Raw genomic sequence first — 19,574 nt, 5'->3', positions numbered from 1 at the left:
CTCTGTAAATAACTGAATTTTTTCTACTTGCCCTGTGCCCTTTTTCTCCATGAATACATATATATATATATGTTTGTGTGTGTAGTTAATGAGAGTAAGTCTGTACTTAACTTTCAATATTTTTATCCTTGATATTTTGACTATAATATTTAAGTAGAAAGATATTCTCTTCTCTATTCCAGGCTACAACCCACCCAGAGATGAGGGTGTGGTGTCTAATGCATCACTTCTGGGGTCGAGAAAGAGGAGAAGAAACTCTAGTGCCTGAATCCTTTTTGTAGGGTTCTCTGGGATAAAGAAAGGCAAGGTAGTGCAGAAAAGGACTCTGTCGAGGTGAATAGACTTCTGGATCAGGATCTCTGGAGGGGTTGAGGGCCCATTACACCAAGGCCAATTCCAGTCCTTTGCATCTGTCAGGCCATGGTGTGGGCATCAGTTCACACATTCAAGAAGCTTGCTGCCTCGACAGGCAACTTCTTTGGGAAGGGCATTTTAGCTGTTCGGTCACGCAGGACTTTTTGGTCTGGTCCATTCCACAAACCCACCACCTTGGCACATACTACTTTGCTATCTAGTCTAAAAGTGAAGAATCTGCAGTTAAAAGTATCCACCAGAAGAGCAAATTACTTGAATTTGTAACACTCTTTCTGGTGGATTCTGTGTATGCAGATTCCTCACCACTCTCCCTCCTTCCTGCTGTGTGCAATTGTCTATTTCACCATCTACAAAGTCTTAATTTAGACATCTGCACACTGTTACGTCCTATTGGTTGATGGGCTCTGCTTCTGAGGGCCTAGATAGAGGTAAGAAAGAAACTGACATCAGCACACAGGAGGGCGGCTCCATTCTCACTTCTCGGGTGGAACGAAGTCAACATGGAGCCGCACATTGCCACCTACTGACACGCCGGAGCATTGTTAGCATTCAGTCTGGTGCCTGGAGATATTCTAAAAGTGAATAAGCTGTCTGCGGTTAGAGTAACCACCAGCAAGAGCTTTGACCGAAGGTAAGTAACTTTTTCTTCATTGCTTTTACATCAGTTGGTAGCTAATATTTTGAAACATGGAACAAGTTCTTATTTCATAACCAGGCAGTCTGATTCCAAGATCATAAATGCTTACCACTTTCTCAGATAGTGTCAGCCAAAGTTTGAGTATACTTTTCAGATAACAAGAGTATAGATCTCACACAATACCCACAACATCAATGAGACTACTGTAAATACAGCCTTTGTTTATTTCTGCATTGTGTGTGTCGACTTCATGTATTGCTTCTTAATTAGATTATTCAGTAACAAGTCAGGAAAAACAATATGGTGATTGTAGCTCTTGTTTCAAGATATGCGGTTTTCACGAGGCCTGCATCTGATTACTGTTGTACTAGAGTGCTTTTTACTATTAGAAGACAATGATATCTATGTGCATCGTAAATTAAACTGCTTTCATTTTGAACGATTGCAATCACTACACTGCAAACACATGATAATGGCACAAGATCTTGTGATTTGTACCTCCGCAGTCTACCCTGCAATTCGATTGCCTGTGAATGTTGCGAATATACACTGAACTCTGGAGTTGGTAATAAGAGCCACATTTTCATATATTGGTGTCTTACTGGTCATGTCAAGTAACTAGACATCGGTGGCCTAGTAGCAATTCTTGCCGACTTTGGTGCCTGGGCTCCAGCGCCTCAGCACTTGACTGAAATGTGTGTGCTCCTAGGCACATAACTTGATCCTCCTATGTCTAAAATGTAATTGTGTGTAATGAAATCGTACATCTGTGTAACATAATGGTGTAACTTAACGTTGTAAATACTTCATCTCCACAATCGTCTATCATCTCTAAAGGCACCCCATAACAAGCAGCACTCCATTGCTCCCAAGTAGGCTAGTGTTATATAGATATTAATAGCTTCTTGGATGTTGCGTTTCCTCTATTAGTACTGCAGTTTGGGGGGAAAAAGCAATATGCTGAACCACATAATGAAAACGGCATTAATATATATATTTTTTTCCCATGTCAGAGTGCAACGGATAGCTCTTCAAATTCTTCATCGAAGAGGGAAATACCCATGCAGATAATATCCTCTCCAGCATCTGATATTGATAGATACTGTGCTCTGGGTCATATCCATGACCAGTATATCTCGGACCACTACCATCTGAATCAAGTACGTGTCATTAATTCCTTTCTGTTTAACTTTGAAACCATATCGTTGCCTAGATCAGATTACCACTAAAAGGAAATGTTGCTACATCCTGCAGTCATTGGTTTAAGATAAAAGTACGATCCCATCCTCAACATTTCTACTGCCGGTGGCTTAGAAATTATTTATTTCCACCATACATTTTGGCCATCTGTTAAACAGCATATGATTTGGAAGTTTTTCTTGAACTATTTCTATCAATTAAGGTGTTTGATGTAGTGTCACATGCCACAGTGATGTAAAATATGTAAGCCATGTATTACTTGGAATTATGTTGTTCTTGAGACCATATGGCACATTGTGTGCTAAAACCTAAAATGTTCAGTTTTGGCACAGAAACAATCGACATTTACATTTCTTGGAAAGGTTATCCGTTATTGTACCAAGTAACAATAGAGTACAGGGGCTTACTGTATGCTGACGTCGTGGTCTAACTCTGAGACATTGGGGGTGATGACAGGTACATATCTCCAACCCTTCAGGCATTTACCTCGGCTTCTGGGCAGTAAGTTAATTGGTCTTAATGCTGCCTTTTTCAACTGCATCCTCAAGCTGCTCTGACTCATCTTGATATAGGTGACAGTCCGAATATTTGGGGATTAGGATCTGTCACACTGACTGGGACCTTCTAGTTTGAAATCTCATTAGGAAACTAGCAGCCTTTAGGGCTCAAATGTTCTTTAGGAAACTTCCTCTTTCGGTTATTGGGCTTTTCTTCTTAACCAGATGGTGATGTTGCAGTCCCTCCTGTATTGCTTTGCCCATCACCCCATTCTTCTTATGAGAAAATTCTTCTGGTAAGTAGACACATATTTTGGGGAACAGTTATGGCCAGCGCAGTGTCACTTAAGCCAAGCTGCTTCTTCTGTTGAAGCAGGGCGGGCTGGGCTTTCAGAATTTCAATCATTATTGCCTGGAAACGTGGCTCCTGTGGATAAGCCAGTGATGTTCGGGTACTCAGTGAAAGAAACATGCTGTGACGGGCTCCACTCCGTCTTGGAAAGTTGCCTGAGCTGCTGCTCCTTGGCACTAAGCTTGAGCGCAGGTTACCCTGATTATCCCACACGGCATGGCGCTGCCTCACCTGGAGCTTGCTTGTCACTAAATATGTTACACGCTAACCACCTGCCATCCCTTTGCTTGGCATGCCCTCACACCGTAGCTGCCTCAAAGCTGGCAATGTGAGGCACTGGGAGGTCATGGGCATCACATTGCAGGGTGATCTGTTTCAGGATGATCAACTACTTTCATTTGATGTACTTGGGTGACAGTTTGACTTATATAGAGACCTTTCCTATTCTACCAGGTTTTGGTAAGGCTCACAGAGTCAAATGGCACATTATGAGCCCAGACCCGATAACACTCTCTCCGATTCACACTTTGTTCATGATGCGAAATTGGAGAAAATGAGTCAGTTGGTTATATAAGGCTATTTATTTACTATCATTGCAGCCTCAGCGCGACGTGTGAGGCTTAATTAAGTAGACCACTTAATGACAAGCAGTGGGAGAGTCTGTTAGTATACCCAGATACCATCTTGCGCAATGCCAAGTTCAAATATGGTTCAACATTCCACATAAAGCCGATCTATATTCAGATAGTCAATACAGTTTTCCCTGTACAACACCTTCACCCACTTTACATGTTGTGGGACTGCCCATCTTTGGCGGCCTGCTGGTCTGAGTTTGAAGGCAACCTTACTAATATAATGGGGTTAACCTGCTTGAATAGTGGGTAGGTTTGTTCTCTCGTGTTCCAGAAGCGGCCTAGAAAAAATGATCTCTGCCTACTTCCTCAAGCTTGCTTTACTCCTTATTAACAAGGCAATTACCATGCAATGGAGGGCTGCAGTGCCTCCCATGTCTAAACGCATGGTGTCAAGTCACCCTCGAATGGTTCCAGAGTAAGGTCTACATAGGAGAGAAAGTAGAGGCCTGTGCAAGCACCTGCTTGCCAGAAACTGGAACAACCTTTTGTTTTCCCTGAAAGAAGGATCTAGAAATGATATCTACCACCATAATGTTGTTTTGATGTGGCTCCATCAGAAATCACTAGGCTCCTCATACCCTCTGTCCCAGTCAGGGGACTGGATGGTACATTCTTCCAAGCTTTTGCCAAGTAGAAGTCAGATACTCTTTTTAGGGTCGAGCCTGCGTCGCATGCGCTTGCGCATGCGTTTCGCTAAGCGAGACGCTTTACTAATTAAAAAGGGCTCGGAGCCCTGTCCACGTCATGTCAGTGTCTGTCATTGGCTTGTGGGCTTGCCTGTTAGAATGTGCTTGATTTCATTAGTGGAAGGCATGCACATGTTATGCCTTTTCCGGTGGTTAGCCCTCCTCGAGCGCATCGACCAAGTACAGAAAACATGCGAGGCTCACTGTTTTCTGTCCGGCTGGTGGACTACTTTTTCTCTATTTTCCCAGCGCGATCTCGTTTGGCAGAAGTCGAGCGCTTTACATAATATCGGCCCTGTTACACAGTTAATTGCACTTTTTCGGGTTACGTACATAAATGCACTTTTGCTGATAGGTTTCATTACCAGTGAAAAGTCGGGTTAGGAGTTTACAACGCTATCAGCTCTAACACGAGCAAACGCGAGACCCGTTGCATTGCAAATGCTTGTTACAGTTTGGTTCCCCCTCCTGTTGTTCCTAATTTTCTCCTTTTCCCCGTTCCCATTTGGCCTTACAATTCACTTGTCAGGACTGGACTTTAGACGTTCCTTTGCTGATGCCCATTGATGACGGTGGCCTATTTGCTCAGAGCTGCTTATAACATTGCCAACCTCCCCCGTCTGGGAGTAATGGTTTTTCTTCACCATTCTTCCTTCCATTACATTCTGCTTAGTGGCTCTATGACTCACTTTAGTTTGCGAGAACAAGCAGACCATTTCCTATATTCACTTCCCATTGTGGTAATCGTGTAGGTAGATGGTTACACCAGTGGTGTTCATTTGTTTGACTTATGTGGATGCCCACTCAATCACTACTTTCGGCTATGGGCAAATACGTAAAATAGTTCTACGATGTGAGCCTCAAAACAATACACAAGAAAAATACAAAAACAAGCATACATCAAACAAACACAAACAGTTTTATTTTTATTTTTAGTTAATTCACTCAGGTAAAAATAAGCTAACATCAAAATGTTCATGTGAAGGGTGACACTTTTCAGAATGTATTTTTATTTCTAAGAGGCGAAGCAAAGTACTAGACTCTAGTATATCACTTTGACTTTTTGCTCCTTATGGCATACCCTTATTATCGGCGCATATTCGAGTTGCTTCAGTCGAGGCCACCAATTGTCCATAATAGATTCTGTTTGCTGCACTTTTGCTGCTTCCACAAACCAGAAAATTATTCCAACACGATTTTAGTTTCCAATTTCAAATTCCTTCACAGTTTCAGGGCATGTTCACTTTCAGTTTTCAATATTACATTTTTATGAAGGTGTATTTCATTCGAGAATAACAGTGAGAGAGTGAAAAGAGAAAAATCGTGTCACTTATCAGCAGTCTGAATGAGAAGAGACAAAAGCTTGCTTCGCTTATCAGCAATCCGTGAAAGCGAGCTCTCTACCGGTGTTAAAAACATTAAGTGCCCCCCACTCACCTGACTAGGAACCCCTATAAGTTCTTAAAAGAACCCTTATCCACTAACACTAGTTAGTGGCATGCTTTACCATTGGTTCCCACCCGAGACACCTAGTGCATCCGGGGATGCTGCGACTCCTGTTTTACAGTGGAGTGTTTAGGTTTTTTTTTTTTTTTTTTTTTTTTTTTGAGGATCCGTGAATTAAAATTACCTCAAGGTTGTTAACCACTCAAGGCAATTTTAATAATGGAAACCTTGGGTAATTGCGGATGTGATCAAGATAGTGACGTTCTCCCACATCCTAAGTCTACATGTTTCAGCCATTATTTTCAGTGCCCGCTGGGTCAATATGGCTTTCTTCAGGACTGAGTCGCTAGGTTGTCATTCCTAGCTGGTGGCCTTACGCTAGCTCTGTCGTCCTCGTGAAATTTGAGGATGACAGGTAGTATGCAGGTGAGAGACACCTTGATGAATGTGTGACTACAGGGGTTGGGTATGTGGACCATAGGTTAGGAACCACTAGTCTAATTAAGTTTACAGACGGTTGTCGCTCACTCTATCATGTAGTTACGATTATGCCCTGCTACAGTATATTCCAAAATGCCACTAAAGATATATATATATTTTTTAAAGGGAAGCAGAAACACATGATTTCTTATGTATTTTCTCACCCCCCTTCCCTATTTTCTGCACACAAATGTTGATTTATTTTGCAACTGCCCCTACAATTCTTTTTATACGATTGCCAATGCATCCCATGAACAGCTGTTCTGGTTAAAGTCCTTACAAATACTACAAATAACAGGGTTTGCTTCCTGTAAAGTTTTTTTTCAGGTTGTTGTTCTTCCGGCGAATTAAGAAATCTTTGAGCCCTATCAGGTAGAGAGAACTGTTTTAATCCAGGCTGGCGTCTAATATAAAGTGTGGAGCTTGTAGAGTTTGCAAAGTTAAAAAATGTTTTCATCCTCCTACTGCTTTAACAGAAGTTCTTCACCAGCGGTAGCAGACACTCTACTGTGATTTTCCATTTTGTCCCCAAAATCATGTCTGTATGCAACTTGCATATTAGAAGGGTTAGATTAATGACAAGTAAATGTTGGGGCCTATATAGCCACAATACCAGTGCCTTTATTTTAGACACGAATGTGATGCCGTACGTATGCCGCTCTCTCCACACCTAACACGATTCTGGATGAAGACAAGTAGATGGAGGTGCTCTTTTCATAGGTGGGGAGACCCAAGGGCATAGCTTCGGTTTGTGCAGCAGGTGCAGTGCACCGGGCTGACTGAACCCTGATTATTGCTATAATTGAAACAGCGTTGGGGGCTCATTTCAGCCCTTTTACTAGTACCCATGACACACTGATTACTCTACTGGGAAGACTTGTTCACATGGTTCAAGGATGTCTCCATCTTACTTTAGATTAAGACGAGTTTTCATCAAATGTGTTGTCTACTGGCTTTCATGAGAGGAAACTGTTGCCCTGCAAATGAAGAAACTCCTTCACGTGTGCATATGCGCTGTATTACAGAGGCACCCTGTGTAACACAGGACAAGTTAGGGAGCAATACACCTGGGGCCTCTTTTTTGGCAGGGGACATGGAGGGCCCCTGGCCTTCCTGTAACAGACTTTAGCCATCGTTAAAGGTCAGAAGCCACCCTCAAAGAGACTGACCGTGTAGCAAGAGCTGCATCATCAAAGTTGTTGCAAGTGAACTTTGTACACAGGTCTCTGGGAGGAGCCAGGATCTCTCCCACAGGGCTGGGTGCAAAGTGTGGCTGCATCGTGCTTCATGCAGACCATCATGGCAGATCTTATGAAAAATTAAAGTGTAGTGCTATAGAACAATATTTACTACTATAATTACGTTTAATTTCATATTATTCAGTAACTTATACTGCTGTGGTTATGCGTACTGTGAAAATAGTTGAATAACAAATTACAAATAAACACGTTCAATAACGTTTAGGGTTAGCAATATGTGTAGAATAATGTCTAATTATTTTAATTCAATGTATGGTTAATATAAGAATTCAAAACAATACATGTTAATTTGATTTAAAATATTTACTCTTACTTAAGAGAGGAGGGTTATTGATAGTATTACCATGTGGTTATGATTTACATTAATAGATTAAAAAGGAGGGTAAAAATATATTTAGTTTTTATTATGAGCTAAAATTTAATTTAAGGGTTAGGTCGTGATAGAATACACAAATTTTCTATCGTAAAACTAATTGTTAACTCTAGGGTAAGTGTTGCCATTAATAAAACAATGTAGTTAAGCTGAAAATAAAATTAGGGAGAAGTTAGCTTCAGTGCTAAGTTTAGGATTAGTAATGAAATAAAGTTGCCATGAAGTAGAATTAATGCCTGTGTTTTGAATGGAAGTGCAATAAAAGGGTAAAAAGAAGACAAAATAAAAGGATGGGAAAGTAAAGGTGGTCGAAGTAAGCACATGCAACCATGTAAATCAATATTCAGTATGTGATGGCTGTAAATATTTTAGTACTCTGTTTCTATGAACAAAGAGTGATGTTGAAGCAATAACATGTTGGTCGCAAATAATGTGTTACAAGGTAGAAATGTGTGGCAGTTTAGATGTAATATCGCGATCCAAAGAAACTATTAAGAACAGGTTCCTAACTTAGCCTTTGCACTTTCTCTTCAATGAGTGGCCGCCTCCGGTGTTTCTTTCAGCTTTAGTGATATACTTAAGCTCTCATTTATACATGTATGAACTATTTTTTGTAGTTTACCAAATAAATTGCCTTAAAAAAAAAAAATGTATTTCATGTCTGAAAATACTCGGAGTTTGGAACATTTCCGCATATTAGATATTAAAATAGAAATTGCTTTTTTTTTTTCCTTCAGTCTCTACCTAGATCTCCTCGACACGTCAGTTTTCCTGATGACGATGAAGAAATTGTACGTATTAATCCACGAGAAAAGTGCTGGATGAAAGGTTATGAGGATTACCGGCATGCCCCAATCCATCCGAAGTACATCGGCACTGAGGACATGGACTCATATGTGCGTTTTGCCAAAAGTGAAGCTTCAAAGCATGACTACAATTACCCATACATCGAAAGTTTGGATTTAAGCCGTGGCGATAACTCAAAGGGTAGTGTGGTAAATACTCAGCCAGCAGTATACAAAAAAAGGCACCGGAAAGAAGATGGGGAGAGGTCAAGGTGTGTGTACTGTAGAGACATGTTCAATCATGAAGAAAATGCACGAGGTAAATGCCAGGATGCCCCAGACCCCATCAAAAAATGCATCCGTCGTGTCAGTTGTATGTGGTGTGCGGACAGTATGCTCTATCACTGTATGTCTGACCCTGAAGGAGACTATACCGACCCTTGCTCATGTGACACGAGTGATGAAAAGTTTTGCCTCCGATGGATGGCTCTTATTGCCTTGTCCTTCATCGCCCCCTGTATGTGTTGTTACTTGCCTTTGCGAGGTTGCTATCACTGTGGCATTATGTGTCGGTGCTGTGGTGGAAAACACAAAGCAGCTGGGTGACTACAGATAATCACTAACATTTTGTTTCTGTTCATGTGTGGCCCAAGCTGGCCTGGAACATTCAAGGATCCTTTTGTATTTTGATGAAGCTAATTTCCCCTCATCCATCAAAGAGCTAAACTTTAAGGATTGATCTCAGGACCACTGTGTGCTGATTGCCCATCTGAGATTCTCTACGATATGTTATTAATCTACAAAAGAAGAGGATGTCTTATACTTGTTTATACATTTTTTGACAGTTGAAAAGTTCAACACCTGAGCTGCGAAGTGTGTTGAATTTCAGTAGTGGATGTTCAACAACTGTTGCAGTATGGACTGTGTTGAACCCAGCCACGACCAGCAAACACCACCCCATACATAAGTGGCTTGGGAACTTGCAAAACCACGACTGGAGTGATACAGCCTAGCAGTATTTTTCAAATGTACAGCAATATATTATATATAACTGCGAAACAAGGTTGTATTATTTCAAGCCTGCACTATAACATAGATTTCAGTAATTGTCAAATTCACAAATAGCCAGTACGCAATTCTTCATGTTCAAGTCCAACATCATTTCTTATAGCAAACCTGTTTTTACTTACTTCGTAACTTAAAAGGGTTCTGTGCATTTTTTTAAATGGGGAAACACGCCTTAAGTAATTCTAATAGTTATTTAAACATTTTTCTTTGCGAAAAATTGTTGAAAGGGAAATTAAGATGTTTGTTTTTCTGAATAACAGTATAATTTTGACATCTAGTGGATCCTAATATGATGTTCTCAAATCAATGGCTAAACACTAATATCACGACCAGATATTGTCTGTGGAATTTTTAAGAATACAATCTATCCAGCTGGCCGCTGCAACCACATATCAGCATATAGTGTTATGCTGGGTTGTCACACAATATGAAATCATATGCATTTCACAAAGGGTTCTAACATAAACGTGTATATCATGCAATGTAAAATATTTCTTGGTGAGTGAAAAAGTGGTACATTCAGATATACAAGATGGTACTTAATCTTTTCTTCGTTCACAAGGTGATCTCCAACTCCATATGAATCAGGAGATATTACACCTCTTTTGTTTAAGCTCACTGCCTTTGGAACTGATGTAACTTGGAATTCTTTCTATGTGAGATCTGCCCCAGTATTCCGAATGAAGACAGTTTGCATCCCGTTGTTTTTAACAGTTATAAACTGCTACACTTAAGTTTTACCATTTTAGTTTGCAAGATATACAATATCTGAGTTAAAACCAGTGATTACCCATAATTCTGTTCCAGTAGATTTTGCCTGTTTGGGGGGGGGGGTGGGGTGGGGTGGAGCCATTATTATACCCTACCTCTGTACTCGTATCCCTGTCTTAACTGACTCCCAGTGTACTGTGTTCTGTTTTAAGAAGGGGTTGGGCAGAAAATGTCATCCCGATGGAGAAGAGCTAGCATGCCAGGCGAAACCTCCCTGCTATCCCACTTCTTGACATGGAGTGTGTGACCTTCCGCTCCTTTTGTCTCCCGCTATGGAACAGGCACAGAATTCTTTATTTAATCTAATTCCAGGGCATGCAAACATTTGTGTGCCAGTGGGACAATTTGATTGGACAAAGTGTTCCACACATGGTGCAGGAAACACATGTAATGCTTGAAACACTCCCAGGTGTGGATTTTTGAGGTATTATGTACCTGGCGTAATGCCACCAAAGTGGCAGAACGCCCACTGCTGTGCTGCTTTGCTCTGTGGGTGGAAGGAGAATGCTCCACCAGTCCCTATTCAGAAACCAATATCTTGAGTAATCCAGTCACAAGGACCAGTCGATCAAAACGCTAAATAATAATATTATTGTGAAAGTCTTTGTGAACAATTTTGGCTACATTATTGTGGAACTTTCTCACTGAGAAATTCTAAACATATGGGCCCATAACTCAAAAGTAGTTGTCCACCCCTATTGTAAATTTTGATTTGAGATTAAAATACATTTAAAATGAAATTACAAGCATTTTGTATTTGAAATAGCTGTCATTCTAATTCTCAGAAATCGTGCATTTGTAGTGTGTAACTTCGTCATTTTAAAGTTCTAGCTCTCCCTTGTGCTGCAATACATTCAGTACTACAAATGTAGTGTACTCTTTAACATTGCCAATGTAAGGAGCCCTGCAATTGACTGTATATGTGTGTTTCCTGTCCGCAGTTAGACAAGTGGGACGCAGTCAGACTTTTCACCTGATCTTAGATTTCCATAAACCCTGTTGACTGTGGTCAGCCATGTGTAGGAGAAGTTCTGCATTATGACTGAGTCATTTGGGTATATGTAAATGCCACAGTACGTCTTTGCCGTGCCTGCTTCTCCCACATACACAATTAACTGGAATCCCGTTCTACAGCCACCTTAAAAACTAACTGTACTTTTTACAATGTCATTACTTTTTAAGGTTTCCAAACACCAGGTTTTAATTTGATTTAATAAGAAATCGATGCCTACTTTGTGGTTGCAGCTGGTTACAGATTAGGCGTCAAGTGGTTAACACTTGCAATTGGTCAGTTTACCCATATGCCACTCCTGCGCAAGGCTTGTAATTAGCGTGAAAAGAGTATTTTTCTAATATATTGCGAGGAATAGCCAAGTGTTTTTCTATTATGAGAAAAAATTGATATCAGTCTGCTAACAGCATAGTACAATCTGATATTTTGAGGAAGGTAGGGATTGCCTTGTCAAAACTGGCGCCTCTATTCTAGCTATAATTAATATTTGCAGTAAATTGCCAGTAAGTGCATGCTTATACGTTCCATCTTGTCACACATAAACATCCATCTACAAGAAATACTTTTTTTTTTTTGCCAACTATGTATTCTAGGCTTGCCACTTGCGATTGGAACTCCAGTTTTTCAAAAGGTAATTGGAAGTTACTAAACACATGCACTTGAGTTTATTTAGTTATATCTACTTAAAATATACACGGTTATGTTAATAGATATGTACAAGTAAGTGCCTGTCAGATAAAATAGTATGCTTCGGTGTATCAGTGGGCACTTTAAGAACACATTTGTCATTGTTAATGGAGACCGGGGCAATAGTTAATTAAGGGCTTGGTTTGGAGCATTCATGAGACTTAGATCATTCATTAAGGATAAATGTGATATTACTTTATCTGTGGTTTGTGCCTGATACGCCAAATGGTAATGTAAAGTATATGTTCTTGCTACAACAAAGTGTCCTGAGGCTGCTTTTATGGCATGCCGGATGGTGCTTTACAAATAACTATAATAATGTAAGGTAGTCCCCGTAATAATTTTAGGATAAGTTTACTTTCATCAACTTGGCATATGCAAATGAATTCCAAACTAGTTCAATAAATGTAGCATTTACATGTAGTAATATAATAAATGTTATCACTACCTTATGTATCCTGGGTTAAACGTTAATGACCGCTCTTTAAAAAAAAAAGGGGGGGGGTAAAATCAGTGAAAAAATATTACTTTGCAGAGATTGTGCTGGCAAAACAATGGTCAGCTAGGCCGTCTTCCATGTAGTTCTTCTTTCTAGACTCTTTCTTGTTGTAAGGAATTTTATTTTATGGGCTTGTGTGTTGAGCAGCAGAAAACTCAACAAGAGTTGGGCAAGATTACACTGAGATTCCAGAATCTTCACTCCACATTAAGTAAGACCGCCTTTCAAATTCTATCTCAAAGAGCTAGAACTCTTTCCCAGTTAACATACACATTAACCACATCTTTGTTACTTATGAGGTATGTACAATTCAATCATTGGCTTCTGCCGTTCTGTTGAATTTTTCATTATAAATTTGCCTCGGTCATAATATGCCCCCATGTCTCAGTTGTCCCTCTGGGGTCTAGTGTGCTGTACTCCTCTTTGGGGAAGGAACAGGAGCATTATTAGCACAGTATAACAAAAACCCTAAGTGAGTGGATAGCCCTTCTTAAGCCTGGACTGCATACAACTTTCCTCTTATTCGATTATTGGAATCTTTGTTTTCCTTCTTCAAGGCAAAACACATTCATTTTTAGCGTACCGTCCTAACACAGCTTGTATTTCTGTATTTATTATTCAGCTAGAAGGCCTCTCCCCTGCACTGGCTTCCTTGCACTTGTTTACTGGCATCCTCTGTATCACAGGCCATCTGATTCTATGCTGCTCCACTTAGGGGTTTGAACCTGACTGCAGCTTACTGTGCCTTCATCATTTAGGGCCCTCGTGATACTAGCTAGCCACATATACATTTTTAATGATTTTTTTCAGCATCACTTGGAAACAACTTGCATTGGTGTTAAGTCATCTCGGGAGGTCACTCTCCTCTGAAGTTTCAGAACTCCATAGCTTTTAAGCTAAGGGTATGCATATATATATATCTTACTGCCTTCTGTGCAGAACTTTATCGTTAATGAATATGCCCTCATGGTGATTGGAAGCCAGTACCAGTTAAAAGGTCTCAGGTGATATTACTGTACAGTAAATAGTTAATAGTTTGACCTAAAACTAGAAATGTTCCTGAGGTGTCCTTTTAGGATAACATCAGGGCTTAGTTCAGTGCCTGTTTTGTGCCTAAAACTTCACTGTCCCTGGTACTACAGAGCCATTGTTAATGCATCCACATTCCCTCAATTAATTGCAAGTTTTGTACTGCCTCTCAAACAGGCATATGGACTACGATAACCTGTTGAAGAAGAAAAGCAAAGAAAGTATTCTTCATAGTTATTGCTGACCAAGGAGGAGTGTACCGAATTATCTGATACAGCATTGCGTCCATTCTTGAATCAATTAGTGCTCTCAGCTGTTGGACTCTTCTGCTGCTTTTGAAAACCATTCTCCTTCCACTCTTTGGGGAACATGTATGCTGTGATTTTCAGGACCAACTGTAAATGTGCCCATGGGACATAGTCAAAAGAAATGCACAACCCCTCAACGAAAAATATTTCCATATGTGTACTACTGCGTCCCACGACAGTCACAACATTAGAACATATTTTACCATTTGTAGCAGCCAGTCTTCCATCTTTAGTATTCAGGCAAGGATGCCACAGCTGTCCCCTTATGAAATCATTTTGTGGACCCTATTTGCTTTAAAAAAAAAATATATATTAAAACAAGGAACACCCAAAGATTATATGGGGATGTAAATCACCTTACGGAACTCTTCTTATGGTGGAGATCCTTTTGGTCCTCCTCTCCCACATGAGATAATAGACTCCTACTCCTCAGTTGTTGTCTCAGTCTCACCCCTCAATGCATTCCTTAGTGGTCTTCATGGGCATATACCAGTCCTTGCCAAATGTTCTATTCAAGGTCATAGACACAATAGAGGCTTTGATGATGAACTTAAGTAACAGTCCCTCAGTGTTGTTCATCATCTTTACACCTTGCTGTAGGATGCTGTGATGTGCTAGTATCTCATGGACACAGAATTATCTTCGGTCAAGATGAGCATTCTAGCTCCTATTTTACCCAAATAGGACAGAAAACGTGGTCCATTCACTTAAAGGAAAATATCTTAAATGTGGCAGCAGCACAGTTGGAAACTCGTATTGCAAAAAGATAGAAACAAACTGCTATTCATCTAATGGCACATTAGTAATTGGTCAACACTAGCTTTTGGCAAATAAAACTTTGCACCACTTCACCCTTTCCAAAGACCTTGAAGTCCAAATATATTGAGTTTGGATGTGCATTTTTTTATCAGAATACTGCACTTTGATTTAAACAAGGTAATTTTGTTGCTATCCTTAGTGTTGGTAATTAGCATTTAGGGAGGAAGATATTTAAATTGCAAGAATCTCTAAATTCCACCATGCAGAGAGAGGCTGATGGCAAATGAGCAAACCCTTCCATACATGCACAGTTGTGCCAGCAATCACGTGAGCACTACTTTCAGATGCATGTCCATGGTGGCCACAGTACACACTCTAGCCCATCTTACATCTTAAGCTTTACTACAGTAAACCTGGGAACATTTCTTTTTGCCATTTAATCGCAGGTTTCTGATAACAAGTAATGTGCTGACACAATGTGAGACTGGGTAAGTGGCTGCAAAATAACACTCCATTAGCTGCGCACTGAGGTGGCGTAGAGTTCCGCAGTCTGCTTTAGGCCTGTTGGTACCAAATTTTCTCATATACTTCATGTTTTCACCAAATATCGTGCAAGACGAGATAGATTCCACATTATTTCCTTAGCCTTGTCTTCTGGCTTACAGCCCAAGTATCAGAGCTAAATATCCTGCTTTCTTGGTGAGAGATCAAGATAGGACGGCCTTGACTGTTCTTTGTTGTATGTGAAAGCGCTAGTTTTCCACAAACCTCTTCTGAAGATAAAAACAGTTATTGGGTCAGGAGAGCTGCAGCTGAATGTCCCCTAATGAAAATTAACAAAATATTCTAGTCCTGCTATTGCCCAAGATTCCATCTTCCCTCGAGTTGAGTGAGTGGGGGACAGTTGATGTTCTGACATAGAACTCGATTACTTACTTTTGCCATGGGAATTGCACAACACATCTTTGATTCCTGCTCTGTGGCGTGGGAGGATATTTCAGTGCAAGTTGTGCCACATGTTTTCACAGGCTTGTGGTGCAGCTTACAGAAGTAATGTGCTCACCATGCAGTCCTGTTGTAAACAACTGGGTAATGTGAAGTTTCAGCTCTTGGCAGTCATGGTCTCTCCGTACCTTCCCCTTTGTCTATGATCACATAGAGATATGTGGCTTCTTTAAACTCGGCTATCGTTCTTTGTCAGTGTGCCTTATGGGTTTTCATATTCATTGGGAAATCTACCTTCTTGAGCTCCACTTTTGGTTCTGAGAGGTTACTGCTAAATTACAGCGATACAGTGTCACACAGCTACTGATTAAAGATGACAGATCCCCAGATCAGTATTATAAATTGTACTTGTCTACAAGACAAGGCAGTGATTGTGCAATGGGTGGCTCTAATTACTATTAGCCCACAGGTATTATGCCTAGAAGCCATGGCCATTCAGTTGTTTAGGTTTCATGAGATTATCTACCTGATGCCTCTCAATCTTCGGCACTTGATAGTCAGCTCTGTTAGCTCAAGTTTGCATTATTTTAATAGGTTTATAACCAAAAACAAAGACTTCACATTTCCCATAATACTCGTCTTAGTCTAGCTTCTGGTTTAAGATGCGAGACTATTTATATCGCATGGAATCTATACTGACTTAGTTGATGACAATTTCGCTCCACCCATCTGTAGAATAAACTAATTTATGTTCAGAACTTCATAATCTTGACACCCAAAGGCAAGGGGGAGATGCCTTTTTATCGACTTGGGCTTGAAAGATTGGAATATCCTGCTTTTACTGCTGTACATTTAATCTTTAAACCAAAACAAAAAATGTAATTGTTTCGGAAAAACCAAGCAATAAACACACCAGCTCTTTCTGCAGGCAACATGTTCAGCGTTTACAGATGTTCAAGCTAGAGGTGCTACCCCTCAGGAGGGGATGGGACATCACTACAATTACACGTGTGATGCTAATAATGTATGTTCATAAATACGTAATAACTCTGACCACTAACCTTTAGTACCTTTTGAAAAAATCTGGTTCGACGCTGTATGGTTAACGGGTTGGTATAATCTGACATTTATTCACAAATGCGTAAAGCAATGAATTTATTACTCATTGTTGAACCTCTTGAAGTTGATGAGCGTCACATTCTTAATCAAAGTGAATGTATATATTTCATACATGTGTTTGGGGATGTAAAATAGCAGGAAATAATAATGCTTAGATCCAACAGTGGTAGGCATTGAGTGGATGAGATGCACATTCCTGGTGAAATATGTGAATAATTTGTCAGGTAGCAGTGACCGCCTTAGAATTCGTCCAATTGAATTAGGGTGGAAAAACACAAGTTAATTCTTTGCTTTTCTCTCACACTAAGACAATGCTTTGTAAAGCACCTAAGTGAAATTACAAACCTGTAAGTGCTGTCTAATGAAAATCACCAGCCTCAAAACACAGGAGCCTTTTTTTTATTAACAAATCTATACGTTAAACATAATTTATAAACATGTGATGTAAGAGCACACCTGTGCTATATGTGTACATAATGTACACGTGCCATTTGAACATTTATGAACCAGTAAACTGACTGGGATTGGAAAAGTGGGCATGTGTCACAAGAATGACCAGAGAAATGCAGTGCACACGTGTTTACCACCCACAAAGTACTAACTTTTCGACTATTCACCAACATACCGAAGTGTACTACTTGCATTAATTTTAGCACCTAATTCACACCCAAATGAATCTAACAGTAGTGCCAAAAGTGTGGAAGAAACGCACAATCAAGTCAATTGGTTTTGAATGCTTGTAACATTGGGCTGTGTATGTTAACATATTTGTTAGTTAAAAAAATACATTACTTTCCTAAGCCTTCACATGCTTAATGTAAGCAGTGCATACATCATGCACATATAGGTTTTGAAAAATATTACAATCTACAATTGTACATGAATGCTGTATGTATGTGCCTCTGCATAAAGACGTTCATACTTCATGCATGACTTGTAAGGGAATGTACTTAGGTACAAGTTGTAAACTACGAACATATGTACACGTAACTTGTAAGTTACGTACTTTACACATCTGTATACACTAGTATATAACTCACATTGCAGTCTATAATTCTGCAAGTGGTTTCCTACCAGTAGGTGCCTGTGAGACCTACACAAAGCACAACACTAACATTGGGATCTTACATTTCATTGAGTCACTAATAATTGCCCTTATTTATTTTAATCAAAACGGGTCCACTGAAAAACTAGTATTTTAGTTTATTCCTTTTTTGTGAGAAACGTCCCCTACGTCTCCCCAGAACACCTGTTTCCTTGCATTTACAACCCAATTTTGAAATACGTGCTGCAGATATGCTTTTTGTGAGAATAAGGGCACAACAGTATAATTGAGGCTATGTTTCTTTCTGTAAATATATTTAGTGTATTGCCGCCTGCAGCTGAACGGTGGGTTAGTGCATTTTCTTCTTGTCAGCTTTGCAATACTGACATAAATCGCTGAGGGAAATCAAATTTTATTTTTGTAACAACGTTAACCAAATGTTTGTCTTTTTCATTTGTGAACAATGTTGAGTTATTGCTCAGATTAACAATTAAAAGTGCCTGGAGCCTACATCCATTATGTATATGTATACTAAAAGTAAATCCATGTTGTATTGATTTTTTTTTTTTATATTCACTTTTACTTTTGTGTAAAAATATATACAAGTGTATGATGTACATTTTAGTTCTTACCTTTTTTTATTGTTTCTAATATGTATGATCAATGTAGCTACTAAGTTCCATGTAAATATAAACACCTATTATCATAATCGTTTTTCCTGGTCCTTGTTAAATATTTTTAGTATGTGTATGTTAACCACGTGCTGTGAATGCAGTGGGTGGCTTTTTTGGAGGCCCCCCGAAGACTAAAAAAGAAATTCGTTTTCAGCTAACAGAAATGTTTTGGTTGAGTATTGAGATGATCCAATCCTTGTCCTCGTTTTCTACTAGAGTGCCTGATGTAGTGATATTTGGGCAAGAATTCCATCTAGGGGTGGCCTCCTTTGACACCAACAGCCTAGGTTTCTTGCAGTTCTGTGGAGCTTCCAAAATCACATCTAATCCCATTTCCAAATACAACTTTTGGGTTGAGGCTTGCTAGTACTATTGTATTGTGAACATTAATAGAGCCCTGGCATGTAGTGAAGCAAAGCCTAGATGAAATTGAACCATTCCTGGAAGCCTGATGTAGCTGGCAAAATAAATGTTTGTGTGATTAGGTCAGTGGTCAGTCCACCAATGAATTGTTGCCTACATTTCTCAACCACTACTCTACATCTACCACTGTCTAAGAAAGGGCATTGATTTCCCCTTCATTCTTTGATTATTGTTCGTTTGAATGAGCTCTTATTTAGCTGTTTGAATACCATGCTGTTTAGTGCAGTCCATCTCCGCAGTACGTTGTTCTCCTATATTTATTTTATATTGTATTAATTTATATCATCACTGTATGGTGATTAGTCTTGAATCTGGACATATCAGTAGTAAAGCATAGCATTGCATGTCACAGTTGCTTTGGAACTAGTGAACAGGGTAGCGTGGTGGTCACTGTAAACTGGCTGTTAGTGGCGTGAGAACGGAGTTCTTTAGATTAGCAAAACTGAGCAGCTTGAAGCGGTCTCCTCTTGAGGACAGTGGGAGAAAAATATTTCAGTAGCACAGTGGAAA

General features: G+C 39.8%; 1 protein-coding gene across 1 annotated transcript in view; it reads left to right on the top strand.

Annotated features, from left to right (window-relative positions):
- Window positions 1–18,681, top strand: part of SPRED2 (sprouty related EVH1 domain containing 2) — a 225,886-nt gene extending 207,205 nt beyond the window's left edge. The window contains exons 5-6 of the mRNA XM_069234266.1: window positions 2,026–2,172; window positions 8,678–18,681. Coding sequence (XP_069090367.1) covers window positions 2,026–2,172; window positions 8,678–9,331 — 801 coding nt within the window. The 3' untranslated portion in view covers window positions 9,332–18,681. The remainder of the gene's footprint in view (window positions 1–2,025; window positions 2,173–8,677) is intronic.
- Window positions 18,682–19,574: the final 893 nt, after the last annotated feature.

The sequence above is a fragment of the Pleurodeles waltl genome, chromosome 5, assembly GCF_031143425.1.
Source record: "Pleurodeles waltl isolate 20211129_DDA chromosome 5, aPleWal1.hap1.20221129, whole genome shotgun sequence".
Classification (NCBI taxonomy): domain Eukaryota; kingdom Metazoa; phylum Chordata; class Amphibia; order Caudata; family Salamandridae; genus Pleurodeles; species Pleurodeles waltl.
The sequence above is the reverse complement of the archived record's forward strand: the minus strand, read 5'-3'. Positions and strand labels throughout refer to the sequence as shown.